This window comes from Myotis lucifugus, unplaced genomic scaffold, assembly GCF_000147115.1.
Source record: "Myotis lucifugus unplaced genomic scaffold, Myoluc2.0 scaffold_7, whole genome shotgun sequence".
NCBI classification, from domain to species: domain Eukaryota; kingdom Metazoa; phylum Chordata; class Mammalia; order Chiroptera; family Vespertilionidae; genus Myotis; species Myotis lucifugus.
Window position 1 is genome coordinate 4336478 of NW_005871055.1, and position 25557 is coordinate 4362034.

The window sequence follows — 25557 nt, forward strand, 5'->3', positions numbered from 1 at the left end:
GCGGCAGAAAGGAAAACAATGGGAGGAAAAAAAAAACATGAGCTGAGGGTGTTTCCACAGGGTGCCTCTGGTTCAGCAGTAAATCACTCGCACACTCTAATAAATCTGCAAAGGTGTTGCAGATAATTAACAGATGCTGTACATGGGAACGCGGAAAAATCAAGCCAATTATCAAGCTTATGTGCAACTGAGAAATCATCCACAATGTAAAATTACCAACTGGTACTTAATCAATTAAGCGACACGTCGGAGAGAAAATCAAAGGTAATTTAGAATCCTATTTCCTGGTACATCCATAGAGCTGGCGGGAGTGGCAGGGAGCCATAAAGGCCCTTCGCAGGCACAACGTCAGGACAGCATCCTTTCTACCCCTCAGCAGGGAGCAAGGTGAGCAGGCTTCCCTGGAACAAAGCTGGAGCCTCGCGTGTCCTGCTCCGCAATGGAGACGACAGCCCTGGCCCCAGCACGGGGGACGCCAGGAGAGGGGACCAGCTCCAGACGTGGCAGGAAGTGTGAATTAAATCAGGAGCCGATATTTGCTGACACTCACTACTAATGCCAGCCTTTCTATGCACAGGTTTATTCGGCATCGTGCCACTTGCCTTTCTCTTAATATTTCTTTTAATCATGTTTGGTTTTTACGCGAAGGAAAAAATAAACAATTCATAGATTGTTCCCAAATCTGAATCATAGTTCATGGATTCTGATCTGTGTTTCATAACCCTCAGTTTGTATATTTCATCATAAACTAGGGCTCTTTCCTCCAGAAAATCAACCTTAACTGGGGTACTGGGGTCTCGACTCAATGTCTGGGGGAGCAGTAGGGAAGCATCCTTTGTTTTTTCTGGCCCCTGAAAAGTTAAAGAGAAACCCCACCTCCTCCTTACTCACAATCCTGAACAGAGGAACAGAACTGCATCACTCACCATCCACCTTCTTAGGCATTTGTGAACAAAATAAAAAATGTCCTTCTTAACAATAAATTGCACTAGCACTTTAAGTGTCCCATTATTGTGAAGTCATCGGCATTCACCATAATAACAGTGATAATAAAGGATTCATTTGCTATTCATGTGGATATTATATCTAGTGCCATTGGTATTCAGCTGTAATTTAGCATTAGTTAATGGGCACTTAAAATGCTACCCAAATGATTGATATCACAGTACTTTGTGGTTCTTCAAACTCTATATAAAACACTTATTTTACAAGTGGGAGCCAAAATCATTAAATAAATAAACCTTACCTTCTATAAGTTTGGGATTTTGAAAGGGGAATATCATTTAGAGAACTCTGATATCAACATGCTAGAGATGGAGAGACATCCGCATGAGAAACATTCTCTCATTAAAAAAAGAAAGAATAAGCAAACAAAGACAGTATACTTACTGTTAAAGTACAGGTTCAAAGCGTACACTACACTGTGGAGTTAAAAATAACAGCCGGACGACCAATGACTAATGACACATTTTGGCCCTTCTAGGTGTCAAAGAAGGTCAAGTTCTGGACTCTTCCCTTGGGGTGAATACTCACATTCACACATGCAATGATGCAGAGGGCAGACGTGGCTAGCTGGGCCGCTCCCTCCCCTGGGGAAGTTTGCGCTGGGAGAGGTGTGGTTTAACCTGCTGGCTAGCACAGGGACTAAGGCATTGCTCATGATGAGAAAGCGTGCATGAGAGGCATACCTGCCATTTCTAGACCAAAGAAGAAACTGTCCTCATCACGTAGCAGAATAGCGAAAAAAACTCCGTATTTATTAAAAACTGGTTTTCTGTTTTACTTTGCACTTCATTTCATAATCATCAGGCAAAGTGGCTTGGTTTATTCCTGAGCTCTTGGCTATGAATGGAAGACTTTCTGCTCTCCCACTGCAGGGGAGAAGAGCTCTCTGTCCTCTAAGCAGGAAGTCAGCTCTTTGCTGGGTAAGGAACAGATCTGAGCTGGATTTGGGTGACAATGAGACAGGACAACGGCAAGATGACTGCCCACTCTAACAAAAACCGTAATGACTGCAGCCACACTATTCTCTGCCAATCCAGCTGTGTGATGGTGTTTAAAAAGTAATAATAAAATCACCAACCTCAGAATGTTTTCGCCAAATGTCTATGTTCTTGCGCTGAGCTTTCGAGAAATGGTCCCAAGCTTTTTGTCTGGTAGAAGCGTTGAAAACGGCCACAATCTGCTCAACTTTGGTGAACAAGGAAGTCAAACAAGACAAGTAATTTATGTTGTGATCACTATAGGGAAGCAAAGCAAAGACACTAGGAGTCTATGGATGATGTCACAGTAGAAATAACATCATCAATATCCATCCAATTTGTGCCTTTTGTACTTACATTTTAGCAAGGTTGGGATGTCTCCCTTCAAGTCTGTCTCCATAACCTTAGGTTAAAGCAAATTCTAAGTATGACTGGGGAAAGTCCAGGGAGACTGGCTTCCATGCATTCTTTACCTTGTTTACAAATGGACTTGGTATATGTACAGACTGCATGGGCACTGGTGTTGGCATACAGATACAGATAGACAATGTAATGCCTTGGTTGGGGGCTTAGACATGAAGTTGGGGTAGAGTGGCTGGATGAGGAAGAGCCAAACATATATCTTTTTCTCTTTTGGTCTCTATCTGAAGGAGTCAGATGTAGCTCGCTGAAGACATTACTGGGTCCAAGTTCTAAGTTGGGGCCATGAGTAGCTGTGTCACATCTCCCCTCAATCTCAGGGCCATTTTTACTCCTTGGATCCTTTTTCTTCCCCTGTTGCAACCAATGCAGCCAGCCCACCAGCCCTTGGGCAGGGAAGAGAGACCAAGGCTCGCCCAACCAGCAGCTCTGCCATGCAGACCTTATGTTCACACCCTCCACAGTTCATCATGACCACACACCATCTCTGTTATTTCGTTTTTCACTTTCTTCAGGCTCCCCTCCCTCAGCTCCCAAACCCCTTGAAGTTCCAACTCTATCACTTGGACCTCATTTAGAACTTCCGTGGCTTGCAGGCACAGTGCTATAGGAATAATAAATGCTGAGGGGTTGTGAACAAAGCCATGCAGAGAAAGGGATGGGCTCTTAATAGTGGATGTCACAGGTGGGGCCAAGCAATTGCAGATTCAGTCTTGCTTAAACAGTTATTGATTTAGTAGGCATGAGATTAAGGAAATTATAGCACTGAATTCACCACATGATTAAACATAAACTTCTAAATATTAAGTTAGGAAGGGATAGTTAAAATTAGCTTCTCACAGATGCTAACACTCTATCAAACATATTTTTTTCTTAAGTGATTGCCAAGGCTCTATTATAAAAAAGGACATCAAAGCTCTTCCAAATCTTCCAGGTGTCCAAAGAATGTCAAAGAGCAATAGGATAATCTGCACAGAACAACACCTGGTGCCACAATTTTAAAAATCAGCACACAAAATAAACAAGTGTCTGATGGAGCATAGGAAGCAAGCAGATTTCATTCATTTCCCACATTGTAAATATCTTCTCATGCTAATAAGCAGCTACTTCCCGACCTATGGGTAGTTTTCACGGGGGAGTTTATGTTTACTGTTTTCCACCTCAAGAGAATTCCAACTCCAAACTTTCCTATCTATCAAACTTTATCATCATGTCATACAATGAACTGATTGCACTTAATTTTAACAGGAGGATTTGCCATCAGCTTATCTCACACTCTTCCCTCTCCTCAGCTCAGCCGGAGGAAGTAAAGCTGCCAGCTAGCCAGGCTGACCTGCTCTGAGGGTTGCCTTTCAGCTGGCCACCTAAGCCCAGGGCTGGCTGCCCGGCAGCATCGCTGGCAGAGGAGAATGCTGCAGCTCACTGCCTGGGGTTCCTGCTGTTCTGTCTGCGTGCAGGCCTGGTTCATGGGGGACTTCAAGCAGCCTTTCCAAGGGCAACATAGAGTAGTTAGCCTAAACTGTCATGGCAAAATCCTGTCAGATGAGATTATCTGGCAGGGACAGAGATGGTAGTGATTGTGAGATTTTTTTTTTTTTTTTAAGATTCTGTGGTCAGAAGGGACTGTTCAAAAGCTGATGATTTTTTAAAAATATATTTTTATTGATTTTCAGAGAGGAAAGGAGAGGGAGAGAGAGTAGAAACATCAATGATGAGAATCATTGATTAGCTGCCTCCTGCATGCCCCACATTGGGGATCAAGCCTGCAACCTGGGCATGTGCCCTTGGCCAGAATCAAACCAGGGACCCTTCAGTACACAGGCCAACACTCTATCCACTGAGCCAATCCAGCTAGGGCTGATTGTGAGATTTTTAAAGAGAATTGGTCCCATTGCTTTTAATAACAGGACTCTTTGATTGGAGTCAGTTAGAAGAATAAGAACTGTGGTGTCTGACACCAGGCCTGAGGGGAAGGCACAGTAAAGGTTAAGGCTGAGAATTTGGGTTGTGATGGCCATAATTCTGCCGTCAACCAGAGAAGGCTGTTAATAAAGGTGATGCCACTAGAGAGAAAATTGTGTGTTCATATGTTTAAGTGTGTGTAGAGTGGAGGGAAGCTAAGAGAGACTAGTAATGCACTTGGAGGAGTACAGAAGGGAAAGCACTTAGAAGAAAGACCCAGTGGCCAAAACTGCACATGTTCAAGGTTAAAACTAGATCCCTGAATGTTTACTCAGGTCGTGCGGCAGATATTCCCTGTTTCAGGTTAAGTGCCTCTGTTGCTCAGACCATGCTATTAACATATTCTGGGCCATAAATTCAATTCATTCATTAAGCAAACATCTGAGATCCTACTGGTTACGAGGCACTTGACTGATTGCTGGAAATATATGATTAAGACATGCCCTTGCCCTTGATGAGATTACAGAGAAATCTCATCTGGGGAAAAAGCAGATAATTACCTTATGCAAAAGAGGTATGGATGACACCTATGGGGACACAGTAACTAACTCAGTAGGTGGAGTCAGGGAAACACACCCAAAGAAAACCATATTTTTGCCAAGTCTTAAATAGTGAATCAAAACCTGCTCAGTTGAGAAGGCAGGGCTGCCACTTAAAGGCTGGCATGGAATGTGAAAGGACTTTGTGTGAACATAGGTGACAGGGATGGGGCTAATGCTGGCTGAGGATAAATAAGGACCATGCATACCAAGCCATATTGCGTACTTTATATGCAGGTCAGAGAAGGCAGATCTGAGTAGGATTTGCGTGGGAGAAATGAGAAAGGCTTGAATGAAGGCAGAGCTCTGGAGTGGAGGGAGAAGCAAGAAGTCATTTGACAGGGCAAGATACAGGACACAGTGTGACTGACTTGCTGTGAGGGAGGAGAAGCGGGAGACCAGCACGACTCAAGCTTGGGAAGAACATCAGAGCCCCAGAGGATGAGCACAGGTGGAGGTCTGAGAAGAAGATAAAGAATTTGCTCTTGGACATGCTGAATTTGAGAGGCCTGAAGGTCATTCAAATGGACCTGAAATACATACTGCGGGTCCAGAAAGAAGTCAGAATTCAAAGAGATATGATGTCTTAAATTGTCTGGGCATATCTCGATTTCATGTAATTGTATTCTTTCCAATAGGGGAATTAATTAAAAGCAAAACTAAATGTGATTAAGTTTATACTTCTTATTAATTTTTATACTTCCTCCTCCCCCCACAAAGTAACAAATAAAAAAACACACCAAAGAACAAAAACTGTAACTCAACTTAGGTTTAAAAAATAGTTTCACAGTATTTCTATGGCCCAGTTTACTTTTGTCTTGCAAATAACAGCTCTTGGGCACTCAAAAGGACCAGAAAGAGTGCTCAGATCAGCATAAATTCATCATCATTAGAGAAAAACCACCTCAGAGCCTCTACCCTAATGAATGTGACTCAAAGACAGCATATTTTAAAGACCATAAATGGGGTGACCACTACAATTGATGTCACAGGTAAAGACCATACACTCTTCACTAGCTCTAGCAGAGAACACCAAAAACATGTCCATAAATTTGACTACCACACACTACTTCTCCAGTATAATTCTTACTGCTCATTCCATATACGATGAAGCTAAAAGCAGTTACTAACTAAATGGGATATTTAAAACTCTACTTAGAAGCTCAGAGAAGAGATTAGTAGACAGGATGTTGTTGTGATGCAAGCAGAACAAATTCATATCCACCCCCACCAGAGCCTTTACCATCTCTAGTGGTCTAAAGTGATGGCCGAAGGCCCACAGGAGCCTATATCAGTTAGTATACTTAAACATTCTGGAAGTATGAGAAAGAGTAACAGAAAGAGTTATCAGTCAGAAAATTTAATTTTATTCTTTATACTTTGCAAATCTTTCTTCCCTAATTCTATGTTTGATGTGTTTTGCCCAAATTAGGTTGTTTGAGGAGCATAAAAAATTACCTGACTTTTCAGAAATATGCTTGAATGTCAGTCTTAGATGTCATAATATAGTCTCCCATACATATCCAGCAGGTATCAATGAACAGAAGGGAAGGATAAACAGAGCTGTGATGAAGTTGGTCACCACTCTTTGCAAATCTCTTGTTATAAGATAAGCTGGGGCATATTGAAAATTTAAAGAGTTTATTTGAGCAAAAATCGATTCAAATTTGGCACTGCCAAACTGGAAGTGGTTAGGAAAGCTCCAGTGACAGGAGCTGGGGAGAGGTTTTTATAGAAAAGGCAGAAGGAAAGGAAGGAAATTCTGATTGGCCATAGCTTAAAGTCCTTAGGTTTCAACTTCAGGCACCTGACAGGCTTAGGTTTTGGTCTGCTTACATAGGCCACCACAGCCTTAGAGCTACCCCAGGCTAATGGCTCCTTGTTGATAAGTGTAACATTCTACTAGGGGTTGGTTATTCACTATCTCATACATGTGTAAGTGAAGAAACATGTATACCCACATGCACACATATAACATACACATATATGTGTATAGTTTTCAAAATTTCAAAAAATAATCCATAAGATCAAGCAACTTATCACCCTTTTCAGTACTTTCCCCCAAATGCTTGGACATCTGCTGAGTTCAGAGCATAGTCCTTACTTGAAATAGGACTTTATAAATGATCTTGAGAAGAAGTTGTCTTCCATCTTCTCAGGGAAGGACAGCTTAGGACAGAACATCCATTTACCCAGAAAAAGGACAATTTAGACAAGTTTCACAGTATTTCAGAACAATTTAGACAAGTTTCACAGTATTTCAGCCAGCACAAAACCTCAGATTTCTGGGCAGCCCTCTTGAACTTTGAGCTCTGGACAGAAAAGCATTGGAAGCAGCGGAAGAGAAGGTTAGGTTCCTCCAATGAACACAAACAGGGCCCTTTCTCCCTCATGTCCTCCTTGCTGCATTCCTTCTCATAGTTCCTGCACCTTCTGCATTTTTTGTTCTAGCTAAACAGCTGTGAAAGGGCCTTAAATCCACTTAGTGTCCCAAATATCTGGAGAAACTGATTAAGTCCTCACCAGCAGCAGGCCTGCCTCAACAGAGCACCTGGAACAGATCTCCGGGCTTAATTTTCGGTTTTAATGCTATCCGGGCTCATGATAGAGTCTTAAGTCTGTAGGGTTCAGAGGAAATTTCATTTTCCTTTAAGGGATAACATTTTTTCAAATCCTCTCTGAGTAGCTCATAAGAAATTTTCAAAGGCATATAACAAATGAAATAGGAGATCTCTGCCACCCTAGCTTGTTATTGTTGCTTTTAAATACTCAGAGCTGGGTAGGACTGATGAGCCTTGGCCCTGAATTGAATAATTATAATGGAAGGAATGTAGTAAGTGATTTGGGCTCTCAGGATGCCCAGAGGAGCAAGAGAAGCCAGAGGGAGGAGCAGTTAGCATCAAACACGACAGGGACATGGTTAAGAGGAAGTTGCTAGGAGAGATCCCGGAGAGGTTTCTGCTCACTCACTCAGGCAGGCTCTGCATCCTGAGCTCTGAGGAGCCCGCCCGTCTGTCTGGCGGGAAGCCCAGGAGACAGAAAATTAATATGGTCAAACCCATACATTAAGGAGGCATTGACTGGAATTTCAAGTTGAGGAGGAAAAAGGGCATTCTGGGGTTTTGTCCTGAGATGAGTAAAAGGAGCATTGCGTGACACCGTGACTCCATTCCAACTGTCTCACCCCCGAGGCCAGCAGCAGGCATTTCTGAAGTCCTGACTCTGTGAGAACAGAGATTTGGTTCTTCTGGGGAATGGGATGGGGAAAGAAAAACATGCTGATCACATTATAAGAAAAGAAATAGGATGTTTTTGCAACTATCAAGCAAGCCGGAAATGGTCATGTTGTTCAAATAAATTATGATATACAGTGACTTTTTAAACTCTGTATACATTCCAGTACATTTCAGGGAACTGTAGATCCCCTAATATTTTGTAAAGTGACAAAACAGAAATCTATGAGAATATTACCATTTTAATAGGTTGTGGGGTTTTTGTTTTGTTTGTTTGTGGTTTTTTTTTTTTTACAATATATTACCTTTATTAGGCTTTTTAAATTCAATAAATCCCCCTGCTTAGATTATCCTTATGGACTAAGTAAAGTAACACACATATATAAGAAAAAAGGAATAAAATGAAAAGCAAAGTCTACTTTCCCATCCTGAATGCCCCCTCCCCATTTTTCCCTTTAAAGGGAATGTACAGATTCTAGCACACCCACCTAGAGAAAATGGTATGCAGAGAGCATACACTGTGCATAGTTTCCTATGTGTAACCTCTTTTTTCACTTACACAAAAGAACTAATATGATATACACTGTGCTGCACCTTGCTTTTTTCACTTCACATATCATGAAAATCTACCCGTATGTACATTAACAAGACTGCAGTGAACATCCTCAGACAGATCTTCTGACATTCTTACATAATTTAAAAAATATATATATTTTTTATTGATATCAGAGAAAAAGGGAGAGGGAGAGAGAGATAGAAACATTAATGATGAGAGAGAATCATTGATTGGCTGCCTTCTGTACACTCCCTACTGGGGATTGAACCTGAAACCTGGGCATGTGTCCTGACAGGAAATCGAACTGTGACTTCCTGATTCATAGGTCAACACTCAACCACTGAGCCTCACCGGCCAGGCTCTTACATAAAAAAATGTTATAAGAAATTCTTAGCAGTGGGAAGGATAGATAGGAGAATACCTGAATTTTTAATTTTTGAGAGCTAAACTACACTCCAATTTTATGACCACTAAGTGTTTTTCAAATTATTTTCCTACCTCTTGTCAATAGTTGGTTATCGCATATTTATTTTTTGCCTTCCTGGTAGATGAGAATAGGCATGAATTGCATGATAGCCAGCTCTCAGCACCAGAGCTACCCACATTTGCAGGTGCATTAGGAATCACAGAAATAAGTCCACAGACTCACTAGACCCCCTTTTATCAGTAGGTGACTCCTTGCAAAGAGTGATTATTTGGCAAGAAGGGGTTTCTAGGCATTTATTCTCCTTTGTTTTTTAAAAAAAATACTAGAGGCCTCCCCTGTGGGAGCACACTGACCACCAGGGGGCAGCTCCTGCAGAGCGTCTTCCCCCTGGTCGTCAGTGTGTGTCATAGTGACCAGTGATTCCCAGTCGCACTGCTGTTAGGGTCAATTTGCATATTACCCTTTTATTATATAGGATAGAGGCCTGGTGCATGGGTGGGATCCGGCTGGTTTGCCCTGAAGGGTGTCCCAGATCAGGGTGGAGGTCCTGCTGGGGTGCCTGGCCAGCCTGGGTGAGGGGCTGATGGCTGTTTGCAGGCTGGCCACAGCCCCCAGCCACGCAAGCTCCCAGTGGAGGCTGGCTGGAAGCAGGTATCTGGGATTTATTTAGCTTCTATAATTGAAACTTTGTTGCCTTTTGCAGAGGCCACAGCCAGCCAGAGCAGGCGGGAAGCTTGGCTTCCTCCATCGCCGGGGCAATCAAGCCTCCTGCTTGCTCCAGCTCCGTGGCTGCCAGCCGCCATCTTGGTTGGGTTAATTTGCATATGGTCGCTCTGATTGGTTGGTGGGCATGGCTTGGGTGTAGCAAAGTTACGGTCAATTAGCATCTTTGTCTTTTATTAGTGTAGATATTTTAATTGATTTCAGAGAGGAAAGGAGAGGGAGCGAGAGATAGAAGCATCAATGATGAGAGAGAATCATGGATTGGCTGCTTCCTGCACACCTTTCACTGAGGAATTGAGGCTGCAACCCAGGCATGTGCCCTGACCGGGAATCGAACTGTGACCTCCTGGTTCATAGGTCAATGCTCAACCACTGAGCCATTCCAGCTGGGCATTTCTTCTCCTTTTTGACCCTCAAAATGGTGGCCCTGCTTTCCTTTGAGTTTCCACTAAGTTCATTAATGTGCTACAAAGATTACTTAATAGCAATTGGCTATTTCTAACTACTTAGATTTTCTGGGCCAGGCACTCACTTGATGATGAAGCAGTTTTCTTCAAAGTGTGGTTCCTGCACCAGCATCACCATCATCTTTTGCGAATGCTCAACCCCAAACTTACTGAATAGAAACTCTAGGGGTAGGTTCCAGCAGATTATTTTTTAAAAATACATTTTTCCAGTTCTCTTGAGATATAATTGACATGTAACACTGTGTAAGTTTAAGGTGTACAACATGATTTGATACATGTACACATTGCAAAATGATGACCACATAAAGTCTAGTAAAGCCCTGGCTGGTGTGGCTAAGTGGTTAGAGTGTCAGCCCACGCACCGAGGGGTTGTGGGTTCAATTCCCCATCAAGGGCACATACCTGGGTTGCAGGTTCAATCCCCATATCTGGTCCGTGTGCATGTAGGAGGCAACCAACTGATGTATCTCTCTCACATGAATTTTTTTTTTCTCTCTCTCTCTCTCCCCCTCCCTCCCTTCCTTCCACTCTCCCTCTAAAAAGCAATGGAAAAAATATCCTCGGGTAAGGATTAACAAACAAACAAACAAACAAAATTTTTTAAAAAGCCTAGGTAACATTCATCACTATGCAGTGTTACAATTTTTTTTATTGTAATGAGAACTTTTAAGATATACTCTCTTAGCAACTTTCAAATATGCAAGACAGTATTATTAATGACAATCACCATGCTGTCCATTCCATCCCTGGGACTTACATATCTTATAACTGCAAGTTTATACCTTCTGGCCGCCATTACCAGTTCCCCCACCCCCACCCTCTGCCTCTGGCAACCACAGATCCAGTAAGTCTGTACCATTTGTATATGCATTTATACTACAGGCCAAAGTCTATGTGCACTGAGAAGCCTAAGCAGCCAGATACTGTACTAAATGCTGGGGATAAAAAGATCCAAAACCATTGCTGGTCCCTGCAGTCCTGCGGGTGGGAGTGGGGCAGGGGAACACACAGCCATATACAGTATTCCCTGCTATTTGAAAGTTTGCTTTATGACACTTCACTTTTATTAAAGCCCTAACATCAGTACCTGTTTTTGCTAACTGGAAGAAACCTGAATAGAATTTTTGCTTTTATGAAGAAAAGTGAAAACGACGTTCAGCGTTGGTTTTGCAGCAGCCGACACCGGAGGCAGCGCACACCACCGGCATCCACAGTGCCCACCAAGCTCCTTCTCGGGAGCCACACGCGGCCTCTCGGCATCAAGCCCCAGAGCTCTGAACAGCGTCCGAGCATCTGTGCTTTATTTTGCTTATTGTGTGCGTCCCTTAGCAAGACGTGTCCTAAGGTATAATAAGAAAAGCCTGAGGGAGCACGTAAGAGTGCTACACGTAGCATAAAACTGGTGTGATTCAGTGCATTTAGTATGATTCGGTAGGTTATTTTGGGGGTCTGGGAGCCCTCAAAATTTTTCTATAAAAATCAATGATAATTGTGCCTTCACTTCATGCCTTATGAGCTTACAAAAGGCTTCACAGGAACGTACATTTCTGGATGGGGGAACCTGCACATGACTGAGTCACAGTGCGAGGAGTGCGGAAGGGGAGCTGTGGAGAACGCCAAAGGAGGCAGGAGAGGCCGAAACTTTAAGGGAAATGAAAGTTTGTGCCCGCCAAGAAGCCAAAACATTCCATGTTATGATGGAGCAAGGACCAGCATATTTCCCTCTCCAAAACTGCAGAGGACTCTGAGCACACACTTTAATCTAAAATCCATTCTTTTATCCAAATCCTATTTTTATCACTGTTGTTGAATAATAAGCCTCATCAGAGGAAACTAATGAGGTGGGGCCCAGGGAATGCTGGCGGGACCCCACTCCTGCCTGTGAGAGCAGAGAATCAGGACGCCAGTGTTGGTCAAGTCACACTCCACCTCTGAGCAGCTGTGTGTCCTGAAGGAAGCTCCCCCTGTTCGGACCTCCAGGCACTGGGGACGGGCTGGGTAAGCCCGAATGTCCTCTCCAGCTCTGTGACCCTGCAGAACAGGGTCAGCAAACGTTCGGCAAAGGAAGAAGGTGAATATTTTTGGCTTTGAGGGTCACAACCACCTGCTAGAGATGGTGTCTCCCTACTCAAGCAGCGTGTCCCTTATCTGTGGCTCCTCTCATCCTCTCTGGGCACAGACTTCTTTTGTTTGAGCTGTACTCTGTTTCAGCTGCACAAAGAATCAAGAGCATGTCATTTCTGCCTTAAAGTAAGTGTATTGACACCTTACTTTCCCTCAGATCTAGTATGAAAGCATCCTGGCTTTAAAAACACTGTGACATTTTTCTGTGTGTGGATTCTTTCCAAAGCAGTGCAGAGGCTATCTCCTCATAGCCTTCCCTACCCCTCCCCAGCAGCCAGAGTGTGTTAGCATATGTACACACACACACACACACACACACACACTCACACACACAAACACTCTCTCTCTCTCACACGCACACACACTCACAGACATACTCACACACATACTCTCTCTCTCACACACACACACACACTCACAGGCATACTCTCTCTCTCTCCCTCTCTCTCTCTTACACACACACACACACACACACACTCACTCACTCACTCACTCACTCACACACTTCCCCAATACAGTGTCTTTTTCTCCAGGCCCATGTCACGGTGTTAGGGTTTCCAGCTTCAGCTTCCAAAGTTATATCTTTCCTGAATGATTATGCTTCTCTCAGCACATATCAGTAAAAGAATGTTCAAATGTTAATGTTAATAGTGGTATTCATTGGCTCTATATTTTCAGTGAGAGTGAAAGGAAAGATATCAAAAAGGCTCAACGCAGCCCTGGCCGGCCCCCAGCATCCCCCACTGTCTGCTTTGGTGCCCTGTGCAACAGGAAATGCTGTGCTCGTCCTTGATTTGGAAGTTTTCATAAAAACTATTTTCTCCGGACATTTATTCCCTGTGAGTGAAGAGGTATTTTTAATAAGTATTATGCTTCCTGCACTTGGACATTGCTATCACTATGATTTTGAGGAGAAATAGAAAACCTGCAGAGCTGCTAACACAGTTAAGGGCCTTTTTTCCCATGGATGAATGGATGATAGTCATGATGACCACAGACATGGGAAAGCATTTTAACAATTCATAAAGTTCTTTTTCCACAGTGGGGACAGAGGAGCCAAATTTCCCCAGGCAGGAATAAAATGTTCAGCTGAGATGTTCCTAAGAAGTAAGCAATTCCAGAAAGAGCTTTTTAGGCAGAAGAAATGTGGCGCAGGACACCAACCTCTCAGAAAGGGGGGTCACGGTGCACACGGAGATCAGAAAGCCCTCACATTTCACTGCCATGCTTGGTGCACTACCTGACACCTAATAGGAACCCAATAAATATTTGTGGATGAATTTCATCATTCATTCAAACGCAAGGCTTTTATGACTTTAGTCAAGCAAAGAGACGAGGATGTGACGGAGGGGATGGTCAGTGCATGATGTGGCCTCTGACAAGACTTCTGGCCAGTGTACAGCACCAGGGCATGTCCCACATGCTGTCAGCATTGAAATGTGGCTTAAAATTCACAGTGCCGTCAGCAGACGTAACCTCCACTGCAAGGCAGAAACGGAACATGTGCGTGGAGCAATATCTGAGCTTCTGGTCTGGGATCAGTTCGGATCATCTGCCACCATGGCTAGGTCCTCGCCCATATTTGTGTTTAGATATTCAGAGATATTAAAGGGTTGAAGTCATTGATAGGATGAGGGCTGTAGAATTTTCAGAGTGATGATGAAACTTAGGGGACTGTTTAGTCAAACCCTTTCACTACAGAGATGAGGAAATGAAAAACTAAGAAGCTTAAAAGACTTTTCTAAAGTCACCGGGCTAATTGATGATGGAGCTGAGATTAGAACCGGGATCTCTTCATGCCTAATCAAGTCTCTCTACTATTCGCTGTTTTCAAGATCTAAGATGAAGTTGATGCCAATTCCTCTGATAAATGTATGAAACAAATTTGCATGATAGTTCTAACCTTCCCAATCTCCAGGTTAAAATCTGTAATAATAAAAGTGTAATATGCTAATTAAACCAGACAGCCGAACGACCTTCCAGATGTCATTCCAGATATCCTTCCAGAAAAAACTGCGGCAGTGGGGCCAAGGCACATGTGGTTAGGGGCGATCAGGCAGGCAGGCAGGCGAACAGTTAGGGGCGACCAGGCAGGCAGGCAGAGTGGTTAGGGGCGATCTGGCAGGCAGGCGAGCAGTTAGGAGTGATCAGGCAGAGTGGTTAGGGGTGATCACGCAGGTAGGTGAGTGGTTAGGGGGGATCAGACAGGCAGGCAGGAAAGCGGTTAGGAGCCAGTGGTCCCATATTCCAAGAGGGATCCCGGATTGAGAGAGGGTGCAGGCTGGGCTGAGGGACCCCGCCCCTCCTGTGCATGTATTTCATGCACTGGGCCTCTAGTTATAGTATTAACAGTACTGTAATACCACTACTGTAAAATTCTCAACTAAAGTATATTTTACATATTCTAGAGTACATACCCTTGACCAGAATCGAACCTGGGACCTTTGAGTCTGCAGGACGATGCTCTATCCACTAAGCCAAAGCAGTCAGGGCTACATATTCTAATTTAGGCAAATACTTCGTTTTCTAACCAGATAACAGCATCGATCACAGTGTAATGCCAGCACACTTCTGCACCTCCACCTGGAAACTATGCATTTACAGGGAGAATATCCTCCTCTTATCATTTTTCTTTTTTTTTAAATTTGGATAAATGTCAACTTGATTTTTAAAAAAATCTTTATTGTTGAAAGTATTACATATGTTCCCTTTTCCCCCCATTGACCCTTCTAGTCCACCCCTGCCCCCACCCCTGCCCCAGGCTTCTGATCATTTTTCATGAAAAAACACCTGGTAGTAGAAAGCAAACTGTTCAAGGAGCCGACAGTCTTGGATTCTAATCTGCCCACAGATTTCCAAATGACTAAGTCCTATCATGTCTGCTCCCAGAGCCTCAGTTCCCATCTCTGTAAAATAAGGGGTTGGAGCCAACGAATGCCTCAGGTCTCCTCCAGCTCTGACATTCTACAATTTCTACTTCTCATTCTGTTCATTATGTTTATGGCATGTATTTTTAAATTAATATTAATAAACCCCTTTCCACTGCCATCTGCTTTCCCGTTTGCCTTTTTTTGCACTTTGCTTCCTTCTCTTTCCTCTCTCTCCAGGAAGCATGTTGGCAAAGTACCAAAGTGGGAATATCACGGAGTGTTCAAGCTTTCATTAGATGTGTGTGTTGTAACAAGGCATGCACAATTGATCATCTTGACATGCATATTAATAATTGAATGCCGTGGTACATGCTTACTGAACTTTATAAACAACTTCTCCCCGAGCTTTGAAATGATGAGCTTTGCTCATAACTGAAAAACTGAAAGAGGGCAGGCCTACGAGGAGTTCCTAGGAAGCATACATTTTTTTGTAGAATAAAGAGAAACAATTTTATTAAAAGCCATATTTGAATTAGGTGTTGTTTTAAGAATATTTTAATAATCTCTAGTCTTTGTGAAATTTTAAAACTCATTTGCAACGTTGTACTTTGTATTACCATGGGTGTAATTCTGCTTAAGAAAGGAGACCCACAAAAACAGGGGGACTCTTTCCACTGGAGATCTGTTTTATTTCACGAGTAACAAAGGGTATGTAATAATCTCATTATGAAGTTTGGGGTCAGAAACATACATTTTTTTAAAAGCAAAGATCGAAACCCAAAAATCTCTCAGTTGGGAGACGTGGGTAAGTTTCTGCTGATAGACAGTTTAAGAAATGACATAAACATGAGACAAGGATGATATAAGGATATGATAGCATATGAATAAGATGATTCATATGAGCTGGAATTTTTTTCTCTTTCTTATATATCTAGCAAATGAGAGCTACCCAGCTGGCCCAGAAAGGAAGAGACACCCCCACTCCAGGACAGATGATATCCTCATCTAACACCTTTGATAACTGCGCATCCATGGTCAGAAGTAACAAGTGATCCCAAACAGAAGTGAATGGAGGCTATCCTCCCCCAATCTCTTGGTTGGATTCAGTCGCTGCCCCTTGATGTGTTAATCCAAAGCTCAGGTGGAAACAATGCCTGTTTGATTATATTTAATAGCTGATCCTGTGGTGAAGGCCAGAGATATGAAAAAAGGTTAGAACTTAAACAAATGTTGGTGGAACATAACACCATAACACAGCTAGAAGGTAACTGCTGAGCTTTGATGAAGTAAATCACATTTTTAAATTTGTTATTATTAATGGCTCTTAGTTTTTTCCTCTTTGAGCAAATGTCACTTGCTCAAATAGGAAAGCAAGGACAAATATGACAAGCAAGGAAAGGAGAATGGGGCATCTAATTCAGCTTAATGGGCTAACACTTAGTGAAATTCCCTTTTCATGCTCAACTAATTGGCTATTTCAAGCAAAATCTATATAGGGACCCACCTGTTTACTGTGCCTGGAGCTTTGCAACGTACCTGACGTTTCCTGGGAGTTGCTACATGAGCTGTCCCTTCAGGACACTAGGCCAGCCACACTTGCTGACATAACCTGGTTCATCAATATACTAGTACCTGCTTCCAAACCGCTTCAGAACCATTTCCCAACACTTTTGGCTTTCTGATGGAGAAGAGCATTGACACTAGGGATCTTTATGTGGAGAGAGTGCTTGGGGCTACTTTTGAATAACCAGGAGCTTTTCCACCACCAGGGAGAAAGCTGAGATGCCATTCCTGAATTTTGGTGCTTAAAAATCCTAACCTAATTCTAAATGAGAAAGACAAAGTGTGATTCCTATGGTGTTTGCCAGGAATACAATGCAGATAAATGGGAGTATGACTGGTTCTGTTTTGGGGAAATACAGTATGTAAATCACTGTGGACAAAGCAGTTATTGTTTTAAACTCAACTCTAGGCATGGATACCAAGGTCACTCTACCACATGGAACCAAGCTGGAGGAAGCAAAAAATATGGTTGAGACAAATAAACATAACTCCAGCAGATATGACATGAGAAATATTTAAAATTCAAAGGATGATTGCCCTAGCTGGTTTGACTCAGTAGATAGAGCATCAGCCTGCAGACTGATGGGTCCTGGGTTCAATTCCAGTCAAGGATACATGCCCGAAAGCAGCTGATCAATGATTCTCTTTCATCATTGATGTTTCTATCTCTCTCTCCCTCTCCCTTCCTCTCTGAAATCAAATATATATTTGAAAATTCAAAAGATAATGAAATGAGCATCTACCTAGAGTTTACCAGGTTACTGCTAATATTTTTATGATGAATGCTAGGATTTGGTTCCCCTTTGCATCTGGGGAGCAACCAGCTTTATAACAGCACACAGAAGAGAATGAAACATCCTGAGGTTGCTCAGTGAGATATGCAATCTTCCTGTTCCATCTCACAGGCTTCATTCCAGCTCAGGCTCACTACTAAGGACTCACAGGAGGGCTGCTCAGGCACTCCATGGTTGGGATGTGTACCCCTCAGCCAGCACTGAGGCTGTCAAGATCAGCTAGAATGTCTGTAATCTCTGTTGATATCTGCTGGCTGCTGAAGTATTCCCCAGAATCAAATTACAGGGCTAAGTGTGATCTCCCAAATAGTAATAAGGATATGGGAAATGTGAAGGTTGTTGGACAGTTAGTTACAGTTGGGAATATGTAAAAATGATTTTTTTTTTGTTGACTCTTCCACTCTAACTCTCCTCATATCTCCTAGCCTGCTAGCAAGTGTCTGGTAAAGTATAGCAATTTCCAATGAAAACATAGCTAGCTAGCTCTTTTCATGATTTGCTTGATTACACATGCATGTTGAAACCTCATTACCCATGTGATGGGATTTCCTTTGTGATGCTTGTTAAAATAATCAAAAGCAGACATATCACTAAATCATCACTCATTTTGATAAATGCTCCAAGGGACCTAATAAGATGCAGTGATGGTGAACCTACTAGAAAAGGGTGGATCAGACCTAAAGGAGGAGAAGGATCCAAGCATGCAAAGAGTGGGGGAAGAGCACATCAGGCAGAGGGAACAGATGTGCAAAGACTCCAAGGTGGGAGGTAGCTCTGAAGGGCTCAGCAGGAAGGGTGACGCAGAGTGAGTCAGGGAAGACTGACCTGGAAGAGCAGGCATGGAGAGCTTTTTAAGCTAGGGAGAGAGACTGTTAAAGTGAAATGGGAAGCTATGCAGGGATTTCAGTGAGGAAGATATGATGTGCATTATATCAGATTAGAGGCCCGGTGCATGAAATTCACACATGGGTAGGGTCCCTAGGCCTGGCCGGTGAACAGGGCCAATCTGTGGGGAGACCAGCAGGGTGATTCTGGGGGCCCCTGCTGGCACCCTCCTTGGCTGGCCTGGGGCCTGTGGGCTGGGGGAAGCTCCTGCATTGAGCGCTGCCCCCTGGTGGTCAGTGCACATCATAGCGACTGGTCGTTCGGTCATTCCACTGATCCTTCCACTGGTCGTTCTGCCATTCGGTTGATTTGCATATTAGGCTTTTATTTTATAGAGTAATGTGTAAAAACTAGCCTGAAGTGGGATAAAAGTGGAAAGGGAGGAACTACAGGGGTGGGCAAAAGTCGGTTTACAGTTGTTACTGTGGAAAAAATGTAATACAAGAATAAGTCTGTGTTTCATGTACTCACAATTGTAAACCTACTTTTGCCCACCCCTACATGTATGGCAGAAATTGAAACATGCGCTCCCATTAGCCACTGTCCCCTTCCTCCTTACTGTGAGAACTCAATTTTATTCTAGAGTGCAAAGGGTCCAGCCGAAGTAGGATATTTCCCATTTTCTTTGAAGGTGGTCAAGGCCACATGTAATAATTCTGCAGTTAGAAATGAGTCTGCTGAGGATCTTTGGGCAAGTTTTGCTTTCTTGATCTAAAGTTTTGAGATTCATATATGTGCGTGTGTGTGTGTGTGTGTGTGTGTGTGTGTGTGTGTGATGGCAGGAGCAGTAGCAGTCATCTTAGACAACCATCTAGGAAAAGCTAATCATATCATAGAAACTCAGGCTTGACAGCCTTGAACCACTGAACTGGTACCGACAAACACCAAAATCTGGATTTTACTCTGTGTGACAAGAAAAAACTCCATTTATGTAAGATACAATTGGGTCTGGTTTTCCGTTCCTCACAGGTTGACACAGTGTCTCACTGACACACCAGGCTATTATTGTGCCCAGGCAGCCTGCACTGCAGTGGCGGCAGTTAAAATGGAGAAACGTGGGCCTATTTGAAGGGGGGAGCATCGGGACTTCCTGATGGCCCAGATGTGGGCTTGTGGTGGGAGATGATGGGTGTAAAAGTTATAGGATTTTGGCTTGAGAATTTATAAAAATGGGATGGAAAACTCAGAAGAACAGGTTTGAAGATTAAAATCAAGAAGTCAATATTTGATATTTTCCAGTTCAGGCACCTTAGAGGTATTTATGAGAATGGTCTCCACTCCTGTGGTTTCCATGGGGTGGGATTTCCCTCCAGGACTCCTGGCCCTGCTCCAGCCCTTCATGTTCTCCTCAGCCAGGGGGTGCAGCAGCCGGCCTAGAGAGACACTCATTCCCCTTTGGTCCTCCACCTGCACCTACAGGTGCAGACTCCGGGGAAGAGGCCTGTGGCCAGATGCTCAGCCCTGTCAGGAAGCCCATTCTCCATTATTGCTGCAGATCTCAACCTTGTTTTCCAATTTGACTTTTCTCAGTAATAAAACGCTGAGGTCTGGATCTTCACACACTAGACTTCTTTGTCTGGCGCTCAGTGGTTTCAAGCCTAGGCCAGCTTATTTGTGTATCATGTTAGGCAGGCATGTCGTATTCTTCCAGCCACGATTGAAACCTTGTTTTAATGGGTGCTTCTTTCAGAAGATACTGCCAAAGAAAACTAAATTCCTCCCCTTTTCTAATACGTGGCTGCCTTGGTCTTCATTGTTAGAGTTAAGAGTTCAGACTTGCCCCCCAGGCAGGACTGTAAACTGCATAGGAATGAGAATTTATTTAGAATGGATGCCAGTGATCATCTATTGTTCAGGCATTTGGCTTCTTGCCTTAATTTTACAGGAATCGTATTATTAGAATTGTGTGGCTTTTCCCTCTCTCCCTTTTCTCCATTACTAATTCACCCTTCCCTTCCTCTACCCACTAATCCATTCTTTGCTTCCCTCCTTTGAAAGGTGGTATCAATACTAGTGTTCTTTATCCTACCCCTAGTGACCTTAACTTCAGGATTGCTGGACATTCACAGCTTGGTAAAGGGCCATTCCTCATGACTGGGGAATGTGGGGAAGCTTGTCTGATAGTGGCCTGTAGAAGACAGAATATGTAAAAAGACAGGTGTCCCAGGTTGGTCTCACATTTGTTATTTGGCCACTTATCAGAGTTTATGTTTGGGAGTTTCTTAGATAATATTTTACACTGCCACACAAATGGTCTTTTGACAACAAAGTTATATAAAACACTTCTACACATAAGATCCTGGTTTTTCTTGGCCCTTTCTCTCCCCATCCTAACAGATATATTATCTCTTGGGTTTACACTGATGAAAGAGGTGCTAGCCATTTTGGCACATTATATCACTGACAATAACACATTCCCAGAATGAATATGTAAATCACAGTCACCCTCCAGTGTGAGATCCTGCACCTGGTGTGGAATGGAGCATGGCATTGTTACCGTGCCATTCAGTGGCTTTTACCCAGCAAGGGAACATCGGCAGCTGTGATGCATTATGCCGCTGTGATGTTAACTACAGACACAGATAGAGTGCCCATAAAAATATACGCCCTTTTTTTTAATAGAGCCTTGGGCAATTACCCTGACTATTGTTCTATGAGAAAGCCCCATTTACACCCCTTCATCAATTTAGGACACAGACATGAAAAATCACCAGCATTAAGTAGTTAAGGCAATTTGCTTTCCAAATGAAGAAAGGACAAAAAAATAATACTGCAGAAAAATCTCTGCTCCTGAGTTGCCCAAGTTGACAGTCAAAAGCTCACCTCAAATAAAGGGTCCTGAGGAGGCGTTTTCTGATGGTACCTTCTTCCTAAACAGAGCCCAAGGGCAATGTGTTTAGGGTCTCTTCCTACTGTCAGCACTAGGAGGACATGTGGGGGGTGGACAGCCCACAGGTGTGGTGTGGACTGTGGTAGGTCTACCTGATGGCCGGGCTGGGTGTTCTGAGGAAAGGCTACAGAAACGTTGCTCACCTTGAGAAGTAAACTCTCAGGGCAGGTCCGTGTTCCTCCAAGTTGCCACAAAACATGAAATAGGTTATGAGGCTTGCCATTTGATATGGAGTAAGATGGGAAATTATTGAACTACTTACCCCCAAATGAAAAAAATAAAATGAATACAAAAGAAAAGGCAAAATCACAACACGACACATGGCCCCCAAAATCTTACTTACATTGAGTGAGAATTCCGGTTAAGGCATTTTTAAAATTCTCCTTGGCTTCCTCCATCTCTTGCTCATGGGTGGCCTTTTCATTCATTAGCCGGCGGACGTGGCTGTTGGCCGACTGCACCATGGAATAGAACTGGTTTGCAGAACGCCGATTCACTTCCCCTCGTTCAATCCAGGAAAGTAACACTGTGATAGCCTCTGAAAACTTGCTATCATCTGGAAACAGAAAACCACCAAGTACAAATCATGCCAAGGCAAGAAAATACAGTTCACATTGGTTCCCCTCGAAAGACAGAGCTTGACCCATCCTAATGGATTCATTTTCAGAATTTGACACATTAGTTTTCCTGAGACTAATCATTCTATCATCACTTAGCTTTCTGTTCCCATCTAACTCCCTGGCATCATAGATACAAGAAAGAAAGGGTCATTTTCACCCTCCTATCTACCAACTTGCTGAGCTCAGTGTTAGACCTGTTCTGGGCATTCCTTGTAATTACATACAATTTCATTCTTTCTCCAAACCCTGATTTCTCTTTCTGAAGTCTGGCTCAAAAATTGATAGTAACCTATATGGACTCCATTTCTTTATTCTTTGATCAGAAATAATTATACTGTGATACCAGTTTTTTGACTTATAGAATCAGCTGAGTTAGTGTCAAACTGAGGAAGACAGATTAAAGCACTATAAAACTGGTTGTAATATAATATATTGTTCCTGAGGTGGTAGTAGGAACAAGTCAATTCTTGTTCTACTACAGTTCAAAACTAATTTTATTTTAGGTATAGTATAACATACTTGAGTAGGCTGAAAAATAGAATATTTCCTTGTTTTCAACAAAAGAGGACCTTGGGTAGTCAGTATTTGCTTGGGAGGCTACTGAAAACCTATTTGAACCTGGTTTAAGGCATGTTTGTGGTCGAGGAGGGGGATAGGAGTGGGTAAATATGTAATAAAGTTTATTTCAAAGAAAAATGGATTTGCCTGTTTGGAATTGGTTACTGGAACAGACCTGTGTTGTATGGCTTGGAGGTGGAGAAAAAGCATGCTTGAAGGTGATTAAGTTAATTGGAACTGGAAGTTATATGTCAGTTATTACAACATTAATCAATCCTACCGCTGAAAGCTCATTCGCATTTTCCAGGTAAACTTAAAGGACGGAGTCTTTTGTTGGTATTTTTCTACCCCTGGAAAATGTGATTTAAGAAAAATATTCTACATTTTTCAAATAAACTGGGTAGAGTCTGAATTCTAAAAATAAGGAGCAAAATTAGAAGAGTCAGATTCTTACTCATTTGACAAATACTGAGTGCCTACTATGTGCCCTTCCCTGGAGGAACATCAGAGACATCCTTATGTATTGTGTGTGTGCTTGTATGTGTGTATGCGTAGATGCATGTAATATATATTACTATACAGAGTTTACATATTAGTTATAGTGTTTATACATACATATACACATATATACACACATACATATACACATATATACACATACAAACATCTATATTTATAAAAGCCTGGTTGACCAGTTGACTGGTCGCTATGACATGCACTGACCACCAGGGGGCAGACGCTCAAAGCAGGAGCTGCATCCTGGTGGTCAGTGTGCTCCCACAGCGAGAGCACCACTCAGCTGACCAACCCGTTCTGGAGGTCCACCAGCCTGGCGGCAGCCACTCACTCCCTCAGTAGACCTGCAGGTCTAATCTCCAGAGAACAGGCCAGTTACTGACGGACTGGTGCCATTGGCATGATCCTAACAGCACTGCTGGCCTCCTGGAAGTTGGCCTCGGGCACGTTGGCCCCTTCCCCTCCCTAGATGCTCCATAAGAAAGGAATGGTATAAAAGCACCTGCCAGGTGGCTCCCGACAACCAGCACAAATGTCAGCAGGATGGATCCAGATCCTGGGCCAGCAAGGGCATCCCACCGCCTGCCTGGAGGGCTGATCAAGTCCTGCCCTCCGCCCCTCTCGGGATGGGCGCCAGACACAGGGCCCACAGGCCACCCTGAGGACCCCACCCATGCAAAAATTTGTGCACCTGGCCTTTAGTAAACATATATACACTCCAGATGAATGGATAGAGGGTGATTCATATTTGCTAAGGGAATTTTATTTTACTACTAGTGGCCTGGTGCACGAAATTCGTGCACATTAAAAGGGAATTAATTAGAGGAAATATTTTAATATTGCTATTTGCCCTTTCTCTATAATAGAAGTATCAGAGATGAAAGAAAATTAGTAAAATGTATATGAAAATCTCCCTCCTGTCAGAGTCTGGGGCGCACCGTGGGACCTAGAGTCAAGACCCACCCACCACCCGCACACGCTTTGAAAACACAGGAGACCCAGACCCGGCCGGCCCCACGCCCATTGGGTGATACCCAGACCTGGCCGGCCCCACCCCTGTCAAGCTCCTCCGGGTGGGGGGCACAGCCTCAAGTCCCCCAGCCCAGTGCCGGGCGGGGGGTGCAGTCTCAGGTCCCCCAGCCTGGCACTAGGGCGAGGGCCATGGCCTGAGGTCCCCCATCAAGCCCTGCTGGGCAGGGGGCACAGCCTGAGGTCCTCTGGCCCAGCGCTGGGGCCGGGGGCAAGGCCTGAGATCCCTTGCCCCCGCCAGGCGCCTTGTAGCCTCAGGTCCCTGCTGTTTGGTCATGATGTTATGGCATCCCGGCTAATTTGCATATTCCTCTATTATATAGATAGATTTTATTTTATTACCTTATCTTATTCACAGATGTTTTGGAGTTAACCATTGTTATAATTTTACCCATCATACAAAACCTGCATTTGTGGAGTGCTTTGTGAATTTTGCAGAGTCCTGTAGAAATACTGTATCGTATTTTCACAGAGGCCCCTCCCAGACAAGGTACAGCTTCATTGCTGTGGCTGTGGCTGGGCCAGGAGGTATGCAACTGCATGAGGGTGGATCAGCCTAAGCAGTGCTTGTGGCGTGTGTTCTGCCTTTTCCAGGACAGAAGCAGCTATTACCCAGGCACTACTGACCAGCCACTCAGGCCTCCCCCGCTGTGCAGTGGCAGCCTGAGCTGGGGACCAAAGCTTTGTGTCTGTGCACACCTGCCCCTGCTGCCCTGGCACTTTTGCCAGAGGAGATAACTGGCTTGGGGAACGCCCACAGGGCACCCTGCAAGTGAAAGACTCACATTTTCTTGAAAATCTCAACCCGCAGGCACAGAACACACTTGTTCGGCATCATAGCTGGCTCACACAATTTTGTTAACTCTGGAATTTCTGTCTAAGTTCAACCCTCTGTGAACTTCAGCTGCAGTGATTTCTTATCTCATTTTGTGGACCTGAGCGGCTTGTACAAGATAAAATCCATCATACAACTTAACATTACATTCAGGCCATGGAGAGGCCCATAATTTAGCCTTATGTTTGTGAGAGACCCGCTGCAACTGTTACAGCCAGAATAAATTCTGCCTCCCTCACACTCTCTACCTCTCTCCCTGCCAATATATGTTAGGAGAATGGACCACCAAAAAGACAGCAGAAATAAAACTAATGCTCATAAGAAATCTTTTTTTTTTGGTCTCAAAAAATAAGAACAACAACAAAAAGAGGGCACGGGCTTCTTGTACCATTTTCCCCTTTGCCTGTGGCTTTCATTTCTATAGAACACAAAGGAAAAAAAACAAAAACCCTCAACCTGTTGTTAGAAGGAGCAACACTGTTCTATCTTTCCTTCCCTCGCAAACTGGTAGTTTTTCTCTCTTGCTTGTGGTCACTCAGCTCATAAATATCCTAATTTACTGTT

General features: G+C 43.5%; 1 protein-coding gene across 1 annotated transcript in view; it reads right to left on the bottom strand.

Moving 5' to 3' along the window:
• The window catches only part of ENOX1 (ecto-NOX disulfide-thiol exchanger 1), a 215958-nt gene that overhangs the window by 120317 nt on the left and 70084 nt on the right, over positions 1-25557 (bottom strand). Inside the window, exons 6-7 of the mRNA XM_023747906.1 lie at positions 21779-21991; positions 2084-2190 (exon numbers count right to left, since the gene is read on the bottom strand). Coding sequence (XP_023603674.1) covers positions 2084-2190; positions 21779-21991 — 320 coding nt within the window. The remainder of the gene's footprint in view (positions 1-2083; positions 2191-21778; positions 21992-25557) is intronic.